Consider the following 21063-nt stretch of genomic DNA (forward strand, 5'->3'; position numbering starts at 1 on the left):
TCACACACCTCACGCCCCTGGAGGACGGAAGGGCACGGGTGACGGGATGAGACTGTGGTGGCGCTTTTTCAGCATCTCTGGGTTAATCAACTTCCTTAGACTAAACATCCTTTTTTTTTTCTTTTTTTAAATTTGCGAATGAAAAAAAGTGTAGCATACCTCATCCTCAGAGCCAGTGCCACAGGTTAGAAAAGCCTTTGTATGGCTTCAGATGAGGCCTGTTGGACTTCGCAGAGGGAGGGAACCGCTGCGCGCAGGGCCATCCTGGACATCCCCATGCGTCCCCTCCACCCTGTCTGCCCTTTGGTGCCATTTGTGTTCACAGTCTTCAGGGTGACTTGTATTTTCATCACGTCTCACGAGCCAGCCACACGGGTGTTTTCCTCTCTGGGCCTTGGAGTTAATCCTTTTTTTGTTCGGACTTCCAGAGCGCAGTGGCCTACTGCCCCGGCTGTGGAGCAGCTGGCCTGAGTTCGAGTCCTGGGTCTGCTGCTTCTCGGTTCTCTCCTTTGGGACAGCTTATTTGCCTCTCTCTACCTGTTTCCTCATCCAGAAAATGGGATCTATAATGGTGGTTGTGAAAAAAACGGCATTTCCATGGGTGGAGTTGAGCATGTAGTTAAGTGTTCAAGGGTGGCTTTTGTTGGCAGAGAACAAAAACTCATTCAAATGAGTACAAGTAAAAAGAGGTCTGTTGAAGGAAGCCCAAGGGTCCAGCCTTAGAGACAGGGACGTCCCCTCTCTTTGGCTCCCTGGTCTCGTGCTTCTGTGAGGACTGATGTCCTTCCCAGCGGCATTCTCGGCTTGGGCTTGCCATGTTGCTCAGCCCAGGCCTCGGGCTACAGGAACTGTCTTTCTTTCCTTTTAAAGACTTTTGTATTTGTTCATTTGAGAGAGAGAGAGAGTGAGAGTGCACAAGCAAGGGAGGGGCAGAGGGAGAAGCAGGCTCCCCGATGAGCAGAGTCTGACTCTGGGCCCAGTCCCAGGATCCTGAGATCATGACCTGAGCCGAAGGTAGACGCTGAACCGGCCGAGCCACCCAGGCGCCCCTACATGAACTTTCAATTCAGGTGTTCATGGTCACCTAAGGGGTAACTTAGTGACCCCCAAACCTGGATATGTATGAGCAACTCCTGGGGAGCTTATGAAACAAGTTGATTTCTGGGGTACAACCCCCAACCCCCAATTTGATTTAGCGAGTCATATGAGTTTGGGTTAGAATTCTAGTTCAGAAAAGCTGCCAGGTGATTCTACTAATCAGTGAGAAACCCTCTGATCTTGGTCTCTAAGCATCTGAATTTCAGATTCCTGGGACAGGTGTCCAAGCCTTGACTCTCTTGGTTTGGGGATGAGGACAGACAGGTGCTTAGGGGCTGTGTGGGTGAGGAGGCATGTCTGTAAAGAGGGGCCATAGCATATGGCTAGTGAAGGAGCACGTCCTTTTCCTTAAAAAGGTAAAAATCTGTTGCTTGAAGGAAGCCTGTCCCACGTGTTTTGAGGGAACATCAGATGAGCCATCTCGGCAAGTTGTGAGCTGGTTCTTTTGTTCTTTTGTCACCCTCTGTGGAAGTCTTCATTTTGGGTTGTCATTCCCTATCTCGGTGGTTTGGGCAGCATTCTTTTTTTTTTTTTTTTTTTCTTTTTTAAATTTTATTTGGCAGAGAGAGAAAGCAGGGGAAGGGGCAGAGGGGGAAGCAGACTCTCCGCTGAGCAGGGAGCCCCATACGGGACTCGATCCCAGGATCCTGAGGTCATGATCTGAGCCACCCAGGAACCCAGGGTTTTTTGTTTTTTGTTTAAGGGCAACGTTCTCATTCTTAGTGCTTATGAGCGTTGTCAGGCAGGTGCCGGCAGCAAATAAGAGGGTCGAGTTGATGCCTGTTGGGCGCACAGCTGGGCACTGAAGCCTCGCCCTTTTGGATCGATGGGGTTTTCTTAGGAAAACTGTGCTTGGGGCCCTCAAGACCAGGTAGAAGATCGTGACTGGAGCTGCCTAGATAGGGCTTGGGGAGAAGTGTATTCCGTTTCTAGCTCTGCTGTGACTTGATCCTTGATTTTTGGGTCCTCGCTGATGATTAACACGATGGCGTTTGGTAAAAACACAACTATTTGTTAAGGTACTTACCTTGTCTCGGGCACCGTTCCAGCCTTTTGTGTGTGTTCATTGAAGGACTGACTCCTCATCACCCCGCAGTGTGGTAGATGCTATTATTTTTCCCATTTGACCACTGAGGAAACAGGGCAGACAGGAGCGGGACTTCCCCAAGCTCATACCCAACAACTCTGGAGCCAGTGCTCTCAGCTCATTCATTGCTCTGGCTTTTGAGACCCAGGTACTTAACTCACGTCAGCCCCAAGAGGCCCAGGCTCAACTCTGCATTGAACTTGATTTTCCCTTGTATTATGTCTTTGCAGGAAACGAAAGAGGAGAAGTCTTCCTATAACTGTCCCCTGTGTGAAAAGATTTGCACTACCCAGCATCAGCTAACCATGCACATCCGTCAGGTTTGCTGCCGATTTTCTATGTGTTTGAAAGCATTCTTCGTTAAGAGAGGGCAGTTTGATCTCTGCAGATGAACTGTGTCTCTGCTCCATTTAGATTTAATATGTGAATAGTCTTGAGGGGCGGTTATGAAGTAAGTCTTGTGTGTCCGGGTTCCTGTGACCAAAATCCCAGGTCAATGTAGAATTAATTACCTCTTCAGACTTGGACAAACATTTCGCTAACGGACCACATACAACAGAAGACCATTCGTCAGACATGTCGTGTCAGTTTGAACTAAGTCTCTTCCTACTACAGTAAGATCGTAGATGGGTCCTTTATACTGCTACAAGCTTCCGTTGTGCAGCAGGGAATTGGGGATTTCTTTTGGCTTCTATAACGGGACATTTATCCTTCTCCCTTACCTGCTGTGGGAGAAGGCACATGATGAAGCATGGATGAATCTAGAATAATGGACTGACAACATGTATAATACATATATTTGGAGTGGGACTGGATAATTTTGTTTTCATCATGTTAGTGCCATCCTTGGTCCCCATCCTCTTTTCCTACCCCCCTGCCTCCCCCTGGTAACCATCAGTTCGTTCTCTAGAGTTAAGAGTCGGTTTCTTGGTTTGTGTGTGTGTGTGTGTCTCTCTCTCTCTCTTTGTTCCCTTTGCTCATTTGTTTTGTTTCTTAAATCCCGCCTATGAGCGAGAAGGATTGATGATACTAAAATCATAGCACGGTACTGAGTAATACCATCATTTAATAACTTGGGTTTGGGCAGAAATGTTCCTTCTTAACATCTCCCAGAGGCCAGAACTCTGAACTGTGCAGGTTTCAGTTCTCTTTCCCTGACAGCAGGACTGAGTCAGCGAACTGGAAGAAGGGATGTGGCCTTGCTGTGAATAGTGCAGGGTCCTTCTGCTCCTGTGAATACATGGGCTCCCTTAACCTCTCTGTGTCTCCAAGAAAGACCTGCGAAGGCTCCACTTCTCTCGGAGCCTTGCAGATGCGTTTTTCAAAGCCGGAACATGAAAGTGGAAGAAGATCGTACACAATAGTCACTTGCCTGACAGACTTTTCGACATTTGGGAGGATATTCCAAATGACATTAAAAAATATATATATATATCAGAGAGCTGTCCTGGGTGTTTTCTTGTTTTGGGTTTTCTGTTCTGTATAAAGCTCTGACTTTGCCTTTCATAATAGCCCTGCTTTGACCCGTCCTCCTAAGTGACCGCTGTGATGATTGCTTTCCGCAGCATAACACGGACACTGGAGGGGCAGACCATTCGTGCAGCATCTGCGGGAAGTCGCTGAGCTCGGCCAGCTCTCTGGACCGCCACATGCTGGTGCACTCTGGCGAGAGGCCCTACAAATGTACCGTGTGTGGCCAGTCGTTCACCACCAATGGGAACATGCACAGGTGGGTGAGGGCAGCTTTCGCCTGGTGGCTGCCGGCTGCAGGGTGACAGAAAGCACAGTGGCCTCGGGGCGGTCTGGGGACTTGCCTAGAGGCCTGAGAGCTCTTGGGATCTGTGCGCTGGGCTGGATGGAGAAGTCAGAGCTGGTCTTGCTGGCTCCTGCCTGGTCTCTCCCGTGTATTTGGACGTGTCTCTAGCCGTGGGAAGCAGAAGTACCTGGGCAAGGTCTTTGGCCTTTGGGGATCTTCAGGACAAAACACAGAGTCCTTCCCCCTCTGCCAGCTGCAGTTTCTTTGTTTGGGTGCCAGAGGTGGGCGGCCCATCAGATGCAGAGGAAGCCTCCGGGGGTAGCAGAGTAACCCTTCCCTCTGGAAAAACCATTTGCATATGCCTACCAGATTCCCTGCAGCCCTTCTCCTTGCAAAAAGTTTCTGGGGCCTTTGAATAAATAGTTAGGTGGCCTGGTCTTGGAACTTCAGGATAAGATAGGATAAAATGGAGGAAAAGAGATCTGATAAGCGCCAGGAATTTTCTTCCTGAGGGAAAAAGAAGCTCACTCCAGAGTGGGAGAGAGCTCAGTGGTGGGCATATTAAAATTCTGTGGGACAAATAGAAAATATACTTTGTAGAAAAATGACCTAGGTTTTGAGGGATTAGAACAAAGGCATTTTTTTTTAAATGCTCATTTTATTCTTTCCACAAACATTTTAGAAACATCAGGACTCTAGGAAAGATTTTTAAAGGGACTGGGAAGATTTCACCTTCTTGGAAAATCAGACTATTTTTATTTTTCTATAGCCCCTTCCAGGGGTTATGCTGCTTTCTTTTTAAAAACTTTTTTTTTTAACATATTTACTTCAAAAAAAAAAAAAAGCTTTATGTAGTTACTGTGAAAATGATAACTTTGCTATCTAGCAATAGTAAAATGGGGCAGGGGCAGTTCATTCCACCTAAAACCATTTTGTGAACCGCGGACGTATTGCTGGGACACGCTGGAGTAGTGGGCAAATCTCAGGCTCTTGGAATTAGGCACCTGATGTCAAACCTCAGCTCCACCACTTGTAAGTTTTCCGTTCTTGAGCAAGTTACTTAACCTTTTGTGCCTCATTTTCCTCCTCACTGGAACGAGATTTTTTAAGTAGTATCCACTTCATTGGAGAGGGATGAGGGTTAGGGGATAATGAGTTTTGCACACAGTCGAGCCCCACTGTAAGCGCTCGGTGAATGTTATCTATCGTTACTATTTGCGTTTCTGAGTAATGTCGCAATCATCCAAAGCCTATGGATTTCTCACTCCTGGAAGTAAGGTGCAGGGTGACTTTATGAAAGGTATCAATATGTTCAAGATTTTTTACAAAGTATTTTACTTTTTTACCAGCATGGTCAGCCCAACAGTATCATTTTACCTTCTGTTTGCCATTTTGTTTTGTTTTGCCTGGTCCTTCCCTCTGCATATGCACCCCCCCTTCCCACTGCCGCCCCTTTCCAAAATGTCCTTCATTGCTTACATATTTGCCCTTTCCCAAATCTGCTCCTGGAGGCATGGCCTAGTCCCTTCTTGGGTGGTTTCCCTGCTTTCTCTTCCTGAGACCCATGCTCCATGGAGCTCCCCACGGGCCAGCTCTAACTCGTGGGAGGGCGGTGGCCACATTAGTGAGGTGTACCCTCCTTGGGGCTGCTCTGGCCCTGCTCATGATCGTCCATGAGACATCTCTGGTCTTGGGCCCCATCACTCCCGATTGGGAACATTTCCATTTGGGGACCGCGTCTGTGACTGAACAGGACACGTGTGTAGCGCCTCTGTAAAGGGCACAGTTACTCCTTCTCCAGTGATGTAACAGACTGGGCTTCTTACAGAGAACCACAGCTGAAGCCCTGGTGTACTGTGCATCGGGTACCGGGCTCAACACTTTGCTTTTTGTTTTGTTTTTTGTCACCTTTACGAGCTACAGTCCATATGCCGTGGATTTCACCCACTTGAAGTGTCCAGTTCAGCGGGTTTTAGTATATGCACAGAGTTCTGCAGCCATGACAACAGTGTTAGGTCATTTTCATCACCCCAGAAAGAAACCCCATACCCATCAATCAGTCCCTTCCCATTACTTTCCCACCTTCCAGCCCTAGGAAAACACTAATCTACTTCTGGTCTCTGGATTTGCCTGTTCTCTGTGGTCTATGACTCGTTTCCTCACTGACCATTATGTTTTCAAGAGGCCTCTGTGTGGTAGCATGGCTCAGCACCCCATTCTTTTTTACTGTCAAATAAGAGTCCATTTTGGGGATCTGCTGTATTTACCCATCTCTTTTTTTCAGCTGGTGGACATTTGGGTCCTTTCCACTCTTTGGCTATCACGTGTAATGCTCCTGTGAACGTTCTGGTCCATCCTTTGGGTGGACACATGGTTTCATTTCTCTTGGGCGGATACTTGAGAGTGCGGTGGCTGGGTCACGTGGCAACTCCGTGTTTAACATTGTGAGGACCTGCCAGACTGTTCTCCAGAGCGGCTGCATCAGCTTACAAACCCCCCAGTGGCGTGGGGGGTGGATTGAGGGTTTCCGCATCCTTGCCAGCACCTGTTCCCGCCTGTCTTTTTCATGACAGCCGTTCGACGAGGTGTGAAGTGGAATCCCATGACTTTTGTAACTGTAGTTCTTACATTTAAGTCTGTGATCCATTTTGAGTTCATACTTGGGTATCCTGTGAGGAAGGGGTCCAGCTTCAGTCTTCAGCACTTTGCTGAAAAGACTTTTTTCTTTTCCCCCATTGAATGGTCAGGCCATTCTTGTCAAAATTCAGTTGACCGTAAATGCGAGGATTTCTCTCTCTGCTAGTTCTCTTCCATTGATATGTACGTCCGTCCTCAGGCCTCTCGTGGCATTGACTTACTCCAGGTTTTTGCCTCAAGTTTTGAAACTGGGAGGTGCGAGTCCTCCCACAGAGGTCTTTTTCAGGATTGTCTTGGCTACTCTGGATTGCTTGCATTTCCACATGAATTTTAGGATCCGTTTGTCAAGATCTGCAGAAAAGGCAGCTGGCATAATTATAGCGTTTATAAAGTACGTAGATCAGTTTGGGGGCATTGCCACCTTACCAGTATATTAAATCTTTGAACATGGGATATTATCCATTTATGTCCATTATATCTGAATGGATTTCTTTCAACTGTGTTTTAAATAATTTTCAAAGTGTAATTTATTTATTTAGAGGAAATTGGCAGAAGACTTTTTAAAAACTGATTTATTTATTCTAGAGAGAGTAGTGTGGGAGGAGAGGCAGAGGGAGGAGAGAGAATCTCAAGCAGATCCACGCTGAGCACGGAGCCTGACCCGGGGCTCCATCTCACCACCCTGAGACCATGAACTGAGCCGAAATCAAGAGTTGGGTGCTCAACCAACTGAGCCACCCAGGCACCACAAGTTTTATATTTATTTTATTTTTTTTTAAGATTTTATTTATTTATTTGACAGACAGAGATCACAAGTAGGCAGAGAGGCAGGCAGAGAGAGAAGAGGAAGCAGGCTCCCTGCTGAGCAGAGAGCCCGATGCGGGGCTCGATCCCAGGACCCTGAGACCATGACCTGAGCCAAATGCAGAGGCTTTACCCACTGAGCCACCCAGGCGCCCCAGTTTTATATTTATTTTGTTAATTTATTCCTAAATGTCTTATTCTTTTGGGTGGTATTTAAAGTGGAATTATTTTTTTGATTGTTCGTTGCTGGTATATAGAAATACAAGTCACATTGTATACTAACCTTGTTTCTGGCAGCCTTGCTGACCTGTTTATTCTTTCTAAAGATTATTTTGTGGATTCTGTAGGATTTTCTACGTATGCGATCATATCATCTGCAAATAGAGATAGTTGTGCTTCTCGCTTTGAAACTAACCTGAATGCTTTTTCCCCCTGCCTGCAAGCCCTGGCCAGCCCCTCCAGCAAGTGTTAAATAGAAGCAAAGAGAACAGACACCCCGATCTTATTGCTGATGTTAGGTAGAAAGCATTCCCGCTTTCCTAATTAAGTATGATGCTGATTATGGGTTTTCATAAATGTCCTTTATTGGTTTGAGGGAATGCTTTTTAGCCTGCTGAGTGTTTTCATCGGGGAAGGGGGTTAGATGGTGTCAAATGCCATTTTGGCATTTATTGAGATGGTCCGGCTGTTTTGTCCTGTCCTCTATTCTGTTTTGGATGTTAAATCAACCCTCTTCCTGGGGTGCCTGGGTGGCTCAGTAGGTTAAGCATCTGCCTTCAGCTCAGGTCATGATCCCAGGGTCCTGAGTTCAAGCCCCACGTCGGACTCCCTGCTTGGCGAGGAGCCTGCTTCTCCCTCTCCTCCCCATTCGTGCTCTCTCTCTCTCTCTCTCTCTGTTGCTATCTCTTTCTTTCTCCCTAAAATAAATAAATAAGATCTTTGAAAAAATAAAAAATAAATCGATCAACCCTGTTCCTGGGATGAGTCCCACTTGGTCACACTGTACAATCATTTTCATATGTTGACAGACGTGGTTTGCTAGTATTTCATTAAAGAGTTTGCCTGTCTTCGTAAGAGATACTGGTCTGTAGTTTTCTACTCAGTCTTCATCCTTTTTTCACGCCAGAGTAATTCTGCCAGCCTCATAGACTGAGTTGGGAACTGGTCCGTCCGCCTCTGTTTTGGAAGAGTTTGTTGGTGTTAATTCTTCTTTATGTATTTGGTAGAATTCACCAACAAAACCAGCTGGGCTTTTCTTTCTGAGACGTTTTCAAATTACTAATCCAGTCTCTTGGGATAGGTGTCTTCACATTTCTGTTCCTTCTTGAGTTCATTTCCATCATTTGTGTCTGTTCTAGGAATTTGGCCATTTTACGTAAAGTATCTCATTGGTCGGCTTACAGGTTGTTCACAGTTTCCCTTTCTAGTCCTTTCTGTCTCATGGTGAGTCGTTCTGTCCCCTCTTTGATTCCCGCTGGTAATCATTTGAATCTTCTTTATTTTTCCCTCAGGCAGTCTAGCTAAACATTTGTCAGTTTTATTGATAATGTTCAAAGAAACGGTGTTTGGTTTTGTAGGTTTTCCTCTGTTGGGTTTTCTGGTGTTTCATTAATTTCCCACTCTACGTTATTTCCTCCTCCTACTTGGGTTAGCCTGCTGTTCTTTCTCCAGCGTTTTAAGGCAGAAGGTGAGGATATCGATTGGAGAACTTTGTTCATACTACAGGCTTTAACAGGCATTTGCTTTAGTTGCAGCCTATACATTTTTGTATGTTGTGTTTTCTTGTTCATTCGTCTCATTTTCTTGTTCATTCGTTCCTGTGTGGCTTCTTTGACCCGCTGGTTATTTCAGACTGTATTGTTCAGTTTCTGCGTATTTGTGAACTCCCAAATTTCTTGCTGCTGTTTGTTAATTTCCAATATCGTTTCATCATAGTTAGGGAACATACTTTGTATGATTTCAATCCTTTGAAATTTCTGGAAGCTTGTTTTATGGCCGAGCATATGGCATGTCCTGGAGGATGTCCCATGTTTGTTGGAGAAGAATGTGTGAGCTGCTGCCATTGGCGCGTTCTTTAGAGGTGCTTTGAGGTCGAGCTGGTTGATATGTTGTTCACATCTCCTATTTCCTTATTGACCTCTGTTTATTTTTATGGGCTCTGCCTCTAAGGTTTGGGGAATTATTATCCCATTTTGCAGATGAGGGAACTTGCTTAGGATCAGAGTAACAGAGAAGGCCAAGATTTGAACGTTGGCTGCTGGGTTTAGAAACCATGCCTTTAACTACTATCTGAGAAATTATTCATACGGCGCTCAAGTCACTTTGTGTATTAGAAAAAAAACGCTCTTTCAAGTGTAGATGTTGGGGGCACAGACCACTCGGCAGCCGAAAAGCACAGAAAGCTTTTTTAACTCCCCCTAAAATTTAACTACTAATACCCTGCTGTTGACTGGAAGCCTTACTGAGCACATAAACATATGTGTTGATTAACATATAGTTTACATGTTGTAGGTGTTTTATGCTATATTTTTAAAATAAAGTAAGCTACATAAAAGATGTCATTAAGAAAATCATAAGGAAAATGTAATTACAGTACTTCACTGTAGCAAAAAAAAATTTTATGTACAAGTGGACCTGCGTAGTTCATACTCATGGTGTTCAAGGGTCAACTGTATTTTCAACATTAAACTATTGCAGCCAACTTGCGAGCGTGAAACACTGTATTTGGTGAGCATGGACTAGCTTTTTATTAGGTTTATGATAGTGTGTTGTTTGGCTCTCATGGGTAGATTTAGAAATGATCAGTTTTTTATACCGCAGCCCTTGATATTATCTTAAGGTATGTTTCTTACTTGTGAAAAGAGTATATTAGAGTTGTTTGTAAATTATTGTTTGTAAATATTTTCTTTTTAAAGCAGGCCTGAGGGATGTTTGTGCTCATTTTGGATTTTGTACTGATTTTATTTATTCTGAGCCACCTTGATTTGGAGAAGAGGACTCATTGTTGTGGGCCCAAGTTCTAGTCCTTTCTGCGGAACTTTGCAGGAATCTCTTAATTTGTCTATCCTGTCACAAAATGGCATAGTAAAACCTCACGGAGGACTTGTGCTCAAATATAGTAATGTTTGTGAAAGCATGCCAGAGGGTAACAGTGTACCATGGAAATGTCCTCTTCCCAATTTTTATGGGCTCTGCCTCTAAGGTTTGGGGAATTATTATCCCATTTTGCAAATGAGGAAACTTGGAAAAGTTTCTTTGGGGGGTGTTTCTGACTTTGTATTGTTGGCGCTAAAAGCACCCTTGTGATACTCTGAGCTGTGTGACCTTAGAGAAGTTGTGTGACCTCTCTGTGTCTCAGCTACTTCATCTGCAGGAAGAAGTGCTCTCTGACCAGTGTTGTGGCAGCATGGCGGGGGTTCATGAATTAATACATAGGAAACGCTTTGGAGAATGTTTGTCAAATCAGCGGTCACCAATATCACTATCATGTGTGCCACTGAGGGACAGTATACCAAGGAAACATTCCTCTAATACCAGAAAATAAATCAAGAAGTTGCTTTTACTTTTGTTTTCTTTTTGCTATACTCATTCTGGTCATCTGAAGAGCCATTAGGATGTTTTGAGTTTATCACATGACGTTGACTTGGCCTTTTCTGCAAAATTGCAAATAATGAGTTGAAAGAGCATTCAGTTTTTGGTCATCATTCACAGTCATTACCACCTTCATTTGTTGGTGAAACTGTACTTTTGGGAAAAAAAATTATAAGAATGTGAAAACACCTACAGAAATGTGCTAGAAAGAGTGGAGTTAGATTGATTTGCCCCAGTGGATCTGTTCCAGAACCTAAGACTTGAATGGTGAGCTGCGATCCCTCCTAAGCACATGCCTGTGTTTCATTAATCAGGGGCCGGAGCGGCCCGGGGACGTGTGTGTGCAGGAGTTAGAAAGAACTGTGAAGACCCAAGTTCTGATGAGCTGTGTCCCCTCCGGGTTTTCAGAGCATGGAAGGAAGCTGGTCGACTGTGAGTTCGCTGCTCAGGATGGAAGTTCTTCTCTTTCTTCTTTCTCATTTTCCTTCTGCTGCTGCTGCTTCCGCTTTCCCAGGTCTGTGGCACCAGCTGGGATCAAGGAGAGCCAGGAGCTCCCCGGGGGCGTTTGGGTGTTTGGGGGGGTGTTGGTGGTGATCAGAGACCCCATACGTCCAGGAAACAAACATGCACCACCCCTCCCTTCGTTTCAGGTGCTGATCTTCCCTCTCTCCCCCGAAGGGTGCAGAAACCTGTGGTGTGGCTCTCTAGAGCCATTTCCCCAAGGCTTGATTCCACAAGGCTGGTGTGGCACCCAGTGTCACTTAGGAACACACAGGTGACCTTCCTCAGGGGTCCTGCTCAGCCCTGCTACTCGGAAGGGCCTGCGCACATGCAGAGGTGATGGTTATCTCTGGGTGTGCACGTTCTTCCAGATAAGCCCTGCCTTCCTGAGCAGCATGCTGTGGGGGGCCTATCTGGGCTCCGCCCCCACACTCCTGTTGGCTGCGAACCTCTTGCAGCCCAGACCCCAGGAACTAGATCTTTTTCAATTTCAGGTGGTTCTTAACTGACGTTGAGGTACTCTGTCGCCACAGACTTTATGAAGCAGCTCCGTCTCTTTCCTTGCGTGTTGAGTCGTCATATGAGGATACAGTAGTTGTCTCTGTTTATAAGGGGACTGAGTCCTTTTGTCGAGTTTTCTTTATCTTAGTCGTAGGAGAGGACCCTCAGCACCCAGGCAAAAAGGCCTTCTCGATCTCTTAGCAGACCTGGTACAGTTGTTCAAGCTACCACTTCCCTGTCTGCAGACTCTCGTGTTTTTGAGTTTTGGAAATCTTTCATCCCAAACCACTCTGACCGCAGCCGAGTTCCCGGGCAGAATAATATGCTTCATCAAGTGCAAAACATGTATCACGGAAACATCACCGTGCCTCCAGCTTTTAACTTCCCAGAACTTTATCAGTTGCTCCCACGTTGAAAATTTGGATTGAGCAGTGCTTGTCTTCCAAAACAAACTTGGGAAACTGAGCCAGAGCACGCCCGCTGGGAGAGCTCAATGTAGGAAAAAGGGCATTGAGCTTTGCAATTAGCAAAACTTTCCAGAAAGTGCTGGACTTCAGAGCTATGAAGAAGTGATGATATTTGAAGAGAAGATTGAAACGGATCTCCTTTGGAAGAAATCTTACCTCTGAGATGGGTGTCTTTCTTTTGCCCGTCCATAATTGCCTTGGGAAAATAGGAAATTAATTTCCACTTTGCTCCTTATTTTACAGACTGTGGACCTTTAAGCTTACAAAGAGAGTTGTGGAGTGCATGTTGCATTTCAGACAGACCAGACACTGTGGCAGGAGCAGGCTTTCCTAAGTGGCTTCGCCATTCATTCTCCAAAGAGCAGGATTGTGTGCTCCTTTCGGCCGTGCCTCGGAAGGGCGAACATGAGGCAGGGAAATCCCGGGGACATCATCTAGTTGTCTGGCATGGGCTTTCTTTCCTACTGCAACGGGCATGACTTTTTCTGTTGCTAAGTACAGGAGACAGACCCTGAGGATGCCACTGGACAGCAGTCTTCAGGAACAGAGGCTTATGTGTTCCTATTATGCTGGAAGAAAACGTTCACTGCGCAGAAATGTGACCTGCTCCATGACAAATGAGACCACAGAGGCTCTGAATTTAGCTCACTACTCTCAGATGCTTAGGCGGAGCCAGCCCTTGGCATGCACAAGTGAACTTGGGTATCTGAACAGGTGGCCAGCAGTGGAGGACAGAAGGAGCAGGGGTCGGACAGTGTCTTGGAAGGGGACAGTCCCTTCTTTACCCTCAGAGCCCAGCAAGGGAAAGGGCCCTGTGAACTTCGCTCACGGTAATAATGCGTTTCTGAGGACGACCTAGAACTAGTTTTGGGACTTGCTGTTTGTCCAGAGTCGGGGTGGGCGCTCAGGTTCAGCTAGGCACATCTTGAAACAAGTCTAAATCACCAGGTACACACTTCCCTGATGTATTCCTGTGAAGGGAGAAAGGTATCAGGTCCCATGGGAGGAAGTAATTTGGAGGATAAAAATCTGTGGGTCACCCTACTCAGGACTATGTGCATTTTTTTTCTACTAAAAAGGAGGAAGTGGGGCAACTGGGTGGCCCTGTCAGTTGAGCAACTCCTGATTTTGGCTCAAAGATCACATTTCCATGGGATGGAGCCCCATGTCGGACTCTGCACTGGGTGTAGAGCCTGCTTAAGAGTCTCTTTCTGTCCCTCCCCCTTCTCTAAGAAGGAAGCAGGGAGGGAGGGAAAGAAGGAAGAAATGATTATATAATGACTTTTCGGTTATCTGCAACTTAAGTATCTTTCCCTGGAGGGAAAGACAAATCAGAAGAAAATCTCTTTAGGTGATGCGCAGAAACCTTAATGCATTGGGTTGCACTTAGAAGATGGTATATGTCCTGTGACCATGCATGCAGCTCTTAAAGGTGGTTGAGGGGTTTGTGGGGAGTTTCATGGTATGTGTGCAGTCAGTGCGATGGGAACGTGTGGTCTTGCTGGACTCAGGACCACGTACATTTGGTGGTGTTCGGTGACTAGTTGGTGGTTTCGTCATGGTTGTACTTGGGTATTGAGGCAGTTGTCATCTGTCTTAGTACAATGGGTACTGAAATAGTCATATATCAAGTACAGTCTTAGAAAGCTTTTTTTTCTTTTTTTTTTTTTTAAAGAGTATTTATTTATTTATTTGACACAGAGAGAGATCATAAGTAGGCAGGGAGGCAGGCAGAGAGAGGGAGAAGCAGGGAAGCAGGCTCCCCGCTGAGCAGGGAGCCCGATGTGGGACTCGATCCCAGGACCCTGAGAACATGACCTGAGCAGAAGGCAGACACAACCCACTGAGCCACCCAGGCGCCCTTAGAAAGCTTTTCTTAAACAGAGTTGCCACTTTTTTCTTTTTAACTAGGAAAAAAAAAAAAAAAACCATCACGTAAATGTAATACTTCATTCCGTGAACATGCCTCTTAATATGCTTTTCATTCTCTTTGAGAGTCCACATCATTAATAGGCCCAGGATTTTCCCCTTGAGCGTCAGCATTGACAAATCTATGTATATCACAGCAAGTTGTCTGACTTCCTAGTTTCCCCCAGTAGCATTATTAAGCTTTCACCAAGTGAGTTTATTGTGTGATTATATTTAAATGCTCTTTGCCTTCTCTTTACATCTCATCAGCTGAAAGTGAAACCTGTGTGCCTGTATTTTAAATGCAGTAGTGGTTTGTGTAAAGGCGGCCTCTCTGTATGTCCTCTGAGAGCTCTTCCTTCCTCTCTGGCTGATGCCGATAAGGGATGCTGGAGCATCCCGTTCCTTCATCTGTAAGGGGGCGGCGTTCTGCTCCCAAGAGTTTGACAGCATGAGTGTTAAAGGCTGTAATAACACACCCAAGCCCCTGGCTCACATAAATGTTCGGTAAATTGTGGTTCCCTTCCTTTCTCTTCTCTCTTGGGAGACTTCACCCCCCCAGTTCCTTCCACGTGCTCATAAGCACGTGTGTTTACAAAACCGAGAAAAGAGACTGTGACCTTCAACTACGAGGGTGCCCTAAGCTGCCATCTAAGAACCTGGCAGTCTGAAAGGGGTATTTTGTAGACAAGCTGTGTGCCATAGGCCTGAATTTTCTTTTCTGAAAATCCTTATTATTAGTCAAACCCTTCTTTTTTGGGGGGAGGGGAGATTGCTTGTTTTGAGGTGCTGGTCTGTTTCACGTGTGGATTTGCATTTATACTATTTGATGAGAGCCTGTGGTTCTTTTCTGAATTCTTACTTTTACATTTTAGAAATCTGCAAATAGCAGAAAGCTACCACTAGGAGAAAGAGAACAGGTCAAAGTGATTGGTCACAGAATTTCATTTTTCAGATAAAGTAAAAAGCATAAGAAAAGAGCAAAGCCGAAAGTTGACCCATTTCAGTTAATAGTCTCTCGCGAAGCCCGTTTTATGTTTGACGTTCTCTAAAGCATTTTCCCTTCTACTTTGTATTTGTTTTTTCTTTCCTAGTACCCCTAACGGTGGGCATAGCTTACTTTTTTGAAATGATATTTGAAAAATTGCCTTGCTGCTGGTGCCCATATTTTATTCAGCATTTTTCTCCTGAGGACCAGGTCAAGTTCAGTTATACCAAAGAGGGCAGACCAGAAGTCTGCAGGTGCGGGGATGTGAAAGCCTTTTCATTCCATCGCCGTTTCTCAAATCTACAATCTGCTTCATCATTAAGGAGTTCATCATCATTCAGCGCCTGGGATGCTAATGTTCATAATTTAGGTTTGCTCCTCTTTTGGCTGAGGTGGTATTTGTTTTTGGAGATTGGAGCAGGTGCAAAAGAAGTTTCTTTCAAATGCAAGCACCAAGGTATTTTTTTTTTCTTTTAAGATTTTGTATATTTATTTGACAGAGAGAGAGGAACACAGCAGAGGGAGTGCGACAAGGAGAAGCAGGCTTCCCGCTGAGCAGGGAGCCTGATGCGGGGCTCCATCCCAGGACCCTGGGATCATGATGCGAGCCCAAGCAGCTGCTTAACCGCTGAGCCATCCAGGTGCCCCAGCACCTTGGTATTTTTGACCTGTCTTGTTGAGATATTCCGAAAGCTCAGTTACACCAGGCGAGGGTGGTGAATTCACGGCATCAATATCTGGAGCATCCATGCTTGCCCACACTTGAATGGCGTGGCCGTTGTGAGAGCTAGAAATTAGGTCACAGAAGGTAAGGTATGTGTTTGCTGGGGTAGGATGAGGACCGAGGGCCCGCCCCTGCTCCAGACCCCGCTGCACGCCCTCCTCCTCTCCCACCCTGCCCTCTGCCCATGTCCCTTCTACTTCGAACAGATTCTGAGCCTGTGTCCCCCTTAGTCCTATACTATCAAAGTAGCAAACTGAGGAGGAAGGGGAGGAGGAGAGCGAGCCTGCCTGCCAGCGTTAGATCACAAACGTAAGCCCGCAGCTCTATACCTCGTGCTTTATACCTTGCATTTTTCCACCTTTGTTTAAATATTCAACCTGTCCGACCTGTTTGGGCTGAACAAGCTGGTGCTAGCAAACATCAAAACGTGCCCACTCACTGTCAACGTTTTTCTGATTTGTTAAGGAAGGTGATTAGCAGCAAATTCTGTCTCCCGCCGCCCCCCGCCCCCACTAAAAAGTGAGCAGGCAGCCCAGAAAGCTTAGCAGAGGTCCTCATCACAGCAAAGCCCTGCTCACCGCCCTGGGCATGAGTGTGTGCCAAAGGGCCTTGCTGCTCGGCCCCCTGCGGGGCTTAGGGCTGGTAGAGAGCTTGTTGGTCTTCAGTCGGGGGAGATTTTGTGTTGCTTTACACCAGATTCGGTTGCATAAGCGGTATCCGTATGTAGTGTCAGCCCTTAGTCCTTTCTCTTCGTGCTTATGTAACCCTGCTCGCTGGAGAGGACTGTTGCAGATTTATAGGTGGGAAGACGGAGGTCCACGATGCTACAGGTTCAGCTGAGATTGGAAGAAAATCCTGGCCCTCTCTTCCCGGGCTCCTGTGGGTAGAGCAGTGTCCCACTCTCCCCTGCAGCCCGTCGTTTGGGGATTCGGGTCCCCTTGGGCAAGCACAGGCCTGTGTGTACCACATCCATCCCGTTGGAGGTACAAGAGGGTTGGGAACCAAAGCCCTCGCAGAGAAGGGGCCCTGTTGCCTGGCTGGGTCTTAGCAGGCGATCGTTTTTTTTTTTTTTAATTCATTTGTGTTCATCTCTTTTTCCCCCTCACGTCAGACACATGACCTTGGTCCCCCTTTTCTTCCTGACTGTTTCTCCCTTGCCCCTGAAGAATACAATGTGGCGTCCCCATAGTGGTGGTGACTTTCCTTTTCCCCGCGCCCCTTCTCTGCACCCATTTCCCTCTGTGGCATGTGGCAGGCCATCACGACCAGCTCAGCCTGAGCGTTTCCTGTTCCTCTTTTGGAAGAGGCTGAGGAGTAGCCAGCAGTGAGTTGGCACTGCCTTACTGTGGAGATAGTCATCTCTTCCTCCTCTGCAGAAAGAAAAAGGATGTGAGTAAGTAGGTGCTACTGTCTTTAAGAAAGCAAGCTAAAGCCAACTCCTTTCAGGGCTGAAGTGAGGAAAGGGTCTGGGGGACCACCTTTCCAGTCTGCCGTGACGGTCGGGACTGGGGATTGGCTTGGCTGTAGATACGCAGCCGTCTGCTGCCGGAAGGCATCCTCTGCAGGGTGGGGTGGAGGGGGTGCTTCCCTCAGAGCTAATGGCTCTGGGCTGCACTTCCGGAATGTCAACTTCCGGTGGGCTCCATCACCGAAGGCTGCAGCTCCGGGAGTCTCTCCTGGGTTTGGGGCCTTGGGCTGTCTAGGAGGGTTGAAGAAACGGAGGGCGGTTAGCCCAAACCAGGGGAAGAGTCCATTTTACAAAATGCGGCCGCCTGAAAAGATCTAAGGGACCATCAGGTGGGAAAGTGGTAATGTGATACTTACCGTTTCCTGGTTTAGCACAGGGACAGCCCAGGCAAGGCCAGTTTTAGCTCTGCGTGAATGAGAATTCTCTCTGGGTGAGAGAGGTCAACACATTGAACCTCTGAGGTCTTTTGTTTGTTTTTTAGGAATCTGTGATTTTATAGGGAAATATGTACTGTGTGTCTTTGTGGGTATTGTACACAGGTATCCAGGGAGCCAAATAATGTACAGAGAGTGTTCTGGCAAATTACTTTAGCAAAACAAGGGCAGGCAAAGGAAAGAAAAAGTACAAGAGGGTTTAAGGTGTACCGATCCAAAGAACCTGTTTAGGAACAGGGTCTAGAATAAAGCTTTTGCAAAGGTTGATATTTATTGACATGGGCTGACAGCCAGGCCTCCCCTACACTGTATTTGAACACCAGGAGAGGAGGAAGGAGCTTTAGAATGAGCTGTGAAGGGCCCTCTGTTTTCTAAGTAAACCATCAATAACTGGAGAATGTTGTACTCCAGGATCAGTTCAGAAGGTAGGGGGAAAGGACTGTAAGAGCCAGAAGGTTGCCTTTCTCCTCCCTACAGGACAACAGGGCGAGTGGGGCCTTCAAGGGACACCTGCTGCTCAGGCGTCATGACCCAGCTCTGTCCATCAGGGAGGAGGTGTGTGTGCTGGGGTTTTGCATGAGAGCAGGATAGAGAAGGAAGTGCCTTCACCACTGCAGGGGACCCCAGAGACAGCAGGGCAGAATGGGGGGTCAGCCAGGATTGTACCCCGGAGTCAGCTGTGGGCTGTGGAGAGGGAGAAGCTTCGAAGGCAGCGGTCATGAGCAACAGGGACCAGGACTCCTAGTACCCCACACTTCCAGTTGATTCTTTGACTTTGCATCCTGGTCTGATCTGTGCCTCCACCAGCACCACCAGCATGCCAGGCTGTGGTCCACAGGAGAGGAGACATTCTGTGCCCTTGGGGTGTGTCTCCCTGTCTTGCAGGGGAAGAGGAGCTTGTGGAGAAAAGCTGACGGGGGATGTGGTCTTCAAAGTCAGACGACATGGAGTTTCGCCGGCCTGTGGGGGCAGGGCTGGGGGGTGGTGTACAGTATCCAGGCGCTTGAGCAGAAGCATCCCGAGAGCTCTGGGAGCACTCTGCAGTTGGTGTTCCCACAGCCATCCTGAGGACAGTAGGGAGACACCTCTCTGAGGCACACACCTCACCATAGGCTGACTTCTAGAGCTTTCTGAGAGCGCTGTCTTCAGTCAGCGAGGCTGCTTACATCCACCATTGTCGTCGTCAGACCTTCCTCCACACCCAGGCACAGCTGGCGTGACCTGCCTTCTGGATTAGCATGACTGAGCCTGAACAACACCCGAATTACTAGAAGGTGGCTCTGAGAGCAGAGGTGGAACCACACTGGGAGTCGGATGCTTGAAGCCTTGCCAGCCTCTCCCCGGCCCCTCGTCCGCCTCTGTCTTCACTGCCCTCCCCGCCCCTCAGGTGCTGGCATAGGCCTGGACTGCGTGCAGGCATCACTCCTGGCTCTCCGCCCCCAAACCCCTTCCCTGTACGTCTGTTACACAGACGGACAGGAATCTTTCTGGAGGCTGACTTCTCTTTGGCCCGAGATGTAGGTTGTGGAGCGGTGGTGCTTGTTAATCTTGATTCATTCCCTCTTTTGGCTATCACAAGACTTTGTTGGAAAAGCAAAGCGAGCACCGGTAGGAATGGGGCTAGATCTATCATCAGGCTGCAGAAACCTGTCGGAGCCTGTCGACTTCAGTTTGGTGCACACCCCGCCCCCCCCCCCCCCAAGCAGGGCTGAGTGCTGTTTGTGTATGGTTTGTGTCCTGTGTGCTGAAAGAGTGACCTTCCTTATAATGCTGTTCTCTCAGAGGATCAAATAATTCAGCTCCTGGGTTAATAAAACCTATGAAGAAATTAAGCAGGAAAAGTTAGCACATATCAGAAGGGTCTAGATCTTGCCTGAACTTTGACCTGCTCAGGTAAATGGGGTAAAGTAGCTATGGAAGAACAGAACACGAGGACGCCTTCCAGTGGGTGATTCTTTAAACTCGTTGAAAAGTTTTCCAAAGGATCTGACCCAAAGTAATTTTGAGACTATTAAATTTCATCGCCGTTTCGGTTACATACTTATGCCCGATAAACTCGTACAGGGTCTGCTGGTATATTGCAGTGTGAGCCTGGGAGTGGTGTCATGTTCGTATCCCCCAAAATGGCGACATTCCAGTCAGGTGGTTAACCGAGCCCGTGACCAGGATGAAGAGTTGAAGAAGTGAACTGTGATGCAGTGGTTCTCATACCTGAGCAGGCAGGAGTGTCACCTGGAGGGCTTGTGAAAACTCAGTGTGCTGGGCCCTGGCCCCGAGTCTCTGAGTCTGCAGGCCTGAGAACTGGCATTCATGACAAGCTCCTGGTTGGAGGACGGCAGCTTGAGACTGGCAGTTTGGTCCCCGTTTTACAGATTTGGAAACTGAAGGTGAGGTAGTCTAGGTAACTTGTGTGTCCCCGGGTGCTGAGGGGGTAGAACTGGGATATGTCTACACTGTCTCAGTTCTCAAGACCACTCCCAAGACTTCACCGCCATCACATGGTCTCTGTTCTACGCCTTCGTCTCCCCCAGATTTGCTTTGTCGGCTACCCGAATTCCCACTTGCTTCTCTTGAGCCAGTGCTCAAGTGGTAAGAGTTTGCCTTCCTTTCCAAACCTGCAGACTTACATGCCGGAGAAAGGTAAGCAGAAAGTTCCTGTATGTGGAGAGCTGGAGGCAAGGAAGGTCAGGGTGGAAGAAAGGGATATGCTTCAGGGGTTGGTGGGTCTCTGCTGAGTAACTAGACTGGCATTCAGCTCTTGTACAAGATGTATTTGTGTAGCCAGGGTGTGTTCGGTGTCCTTAAGAACAGCCCCCCATAGCTAAACTGGGTCTTTTTTACATTTTAGAAAATAAAGGATTACATTGACAAGAGGAAAATTTGAGTTGAAAATCAGCATCCATGCCAAAATCCAAAGTAGGCCCCTATCAGTACTAAAAAGTACTTGGATTTAGAATTTTTTTTCTACTTTATTTGTTTTTGTTCATTACTATGGAGACCTACACTCCCACCCCCCCCCACTCCCCCCCGCAAACAGACGCCACCAGGCCCCCAGCCCGGTTGTAATGAATGGGAGAAAACTTCACTTGAATCCTCAAA

General features: G+C 47.1%; 1 protein-coding gene across 5 annotated transcripts in view; it reads left to right on the plus strand.

The window, feature by feature from the left end:
* RREB1 (ras responsive element binding protein 1) overlaps nt 1–21063 on the plus strand; it is a 128621-nt gene that overhangs the window by 67795 nt on the left and 39763 nt on the right. For all 5 annotated transcript variants that reach the window (XM_080807203.1, XM_080807206.1, XM_080807207.1 and 2 more), the window contains 2 exons: nt 2416–2505; nt 3751–3914. In XM_080807203.1, the coding sequence (XP_080663329.1) occupies nt 2416–2505; nt 3751–3914 (254 nt within the window). The remainder of the gene's footprint in view (nt 1–2415; nt 2506–3750; nt 3915–21063) is intronic.

Source organism: Martes martes, assembly GCF_963455335.1.
Source record: "Martes martes genome assembly, chromosome: 6".
Lineage (NCBI taxonomy): Eukaryota > Metazoa > Chordata > Mammalia > Carnivora > Mustelidae > Martes > Martes martes.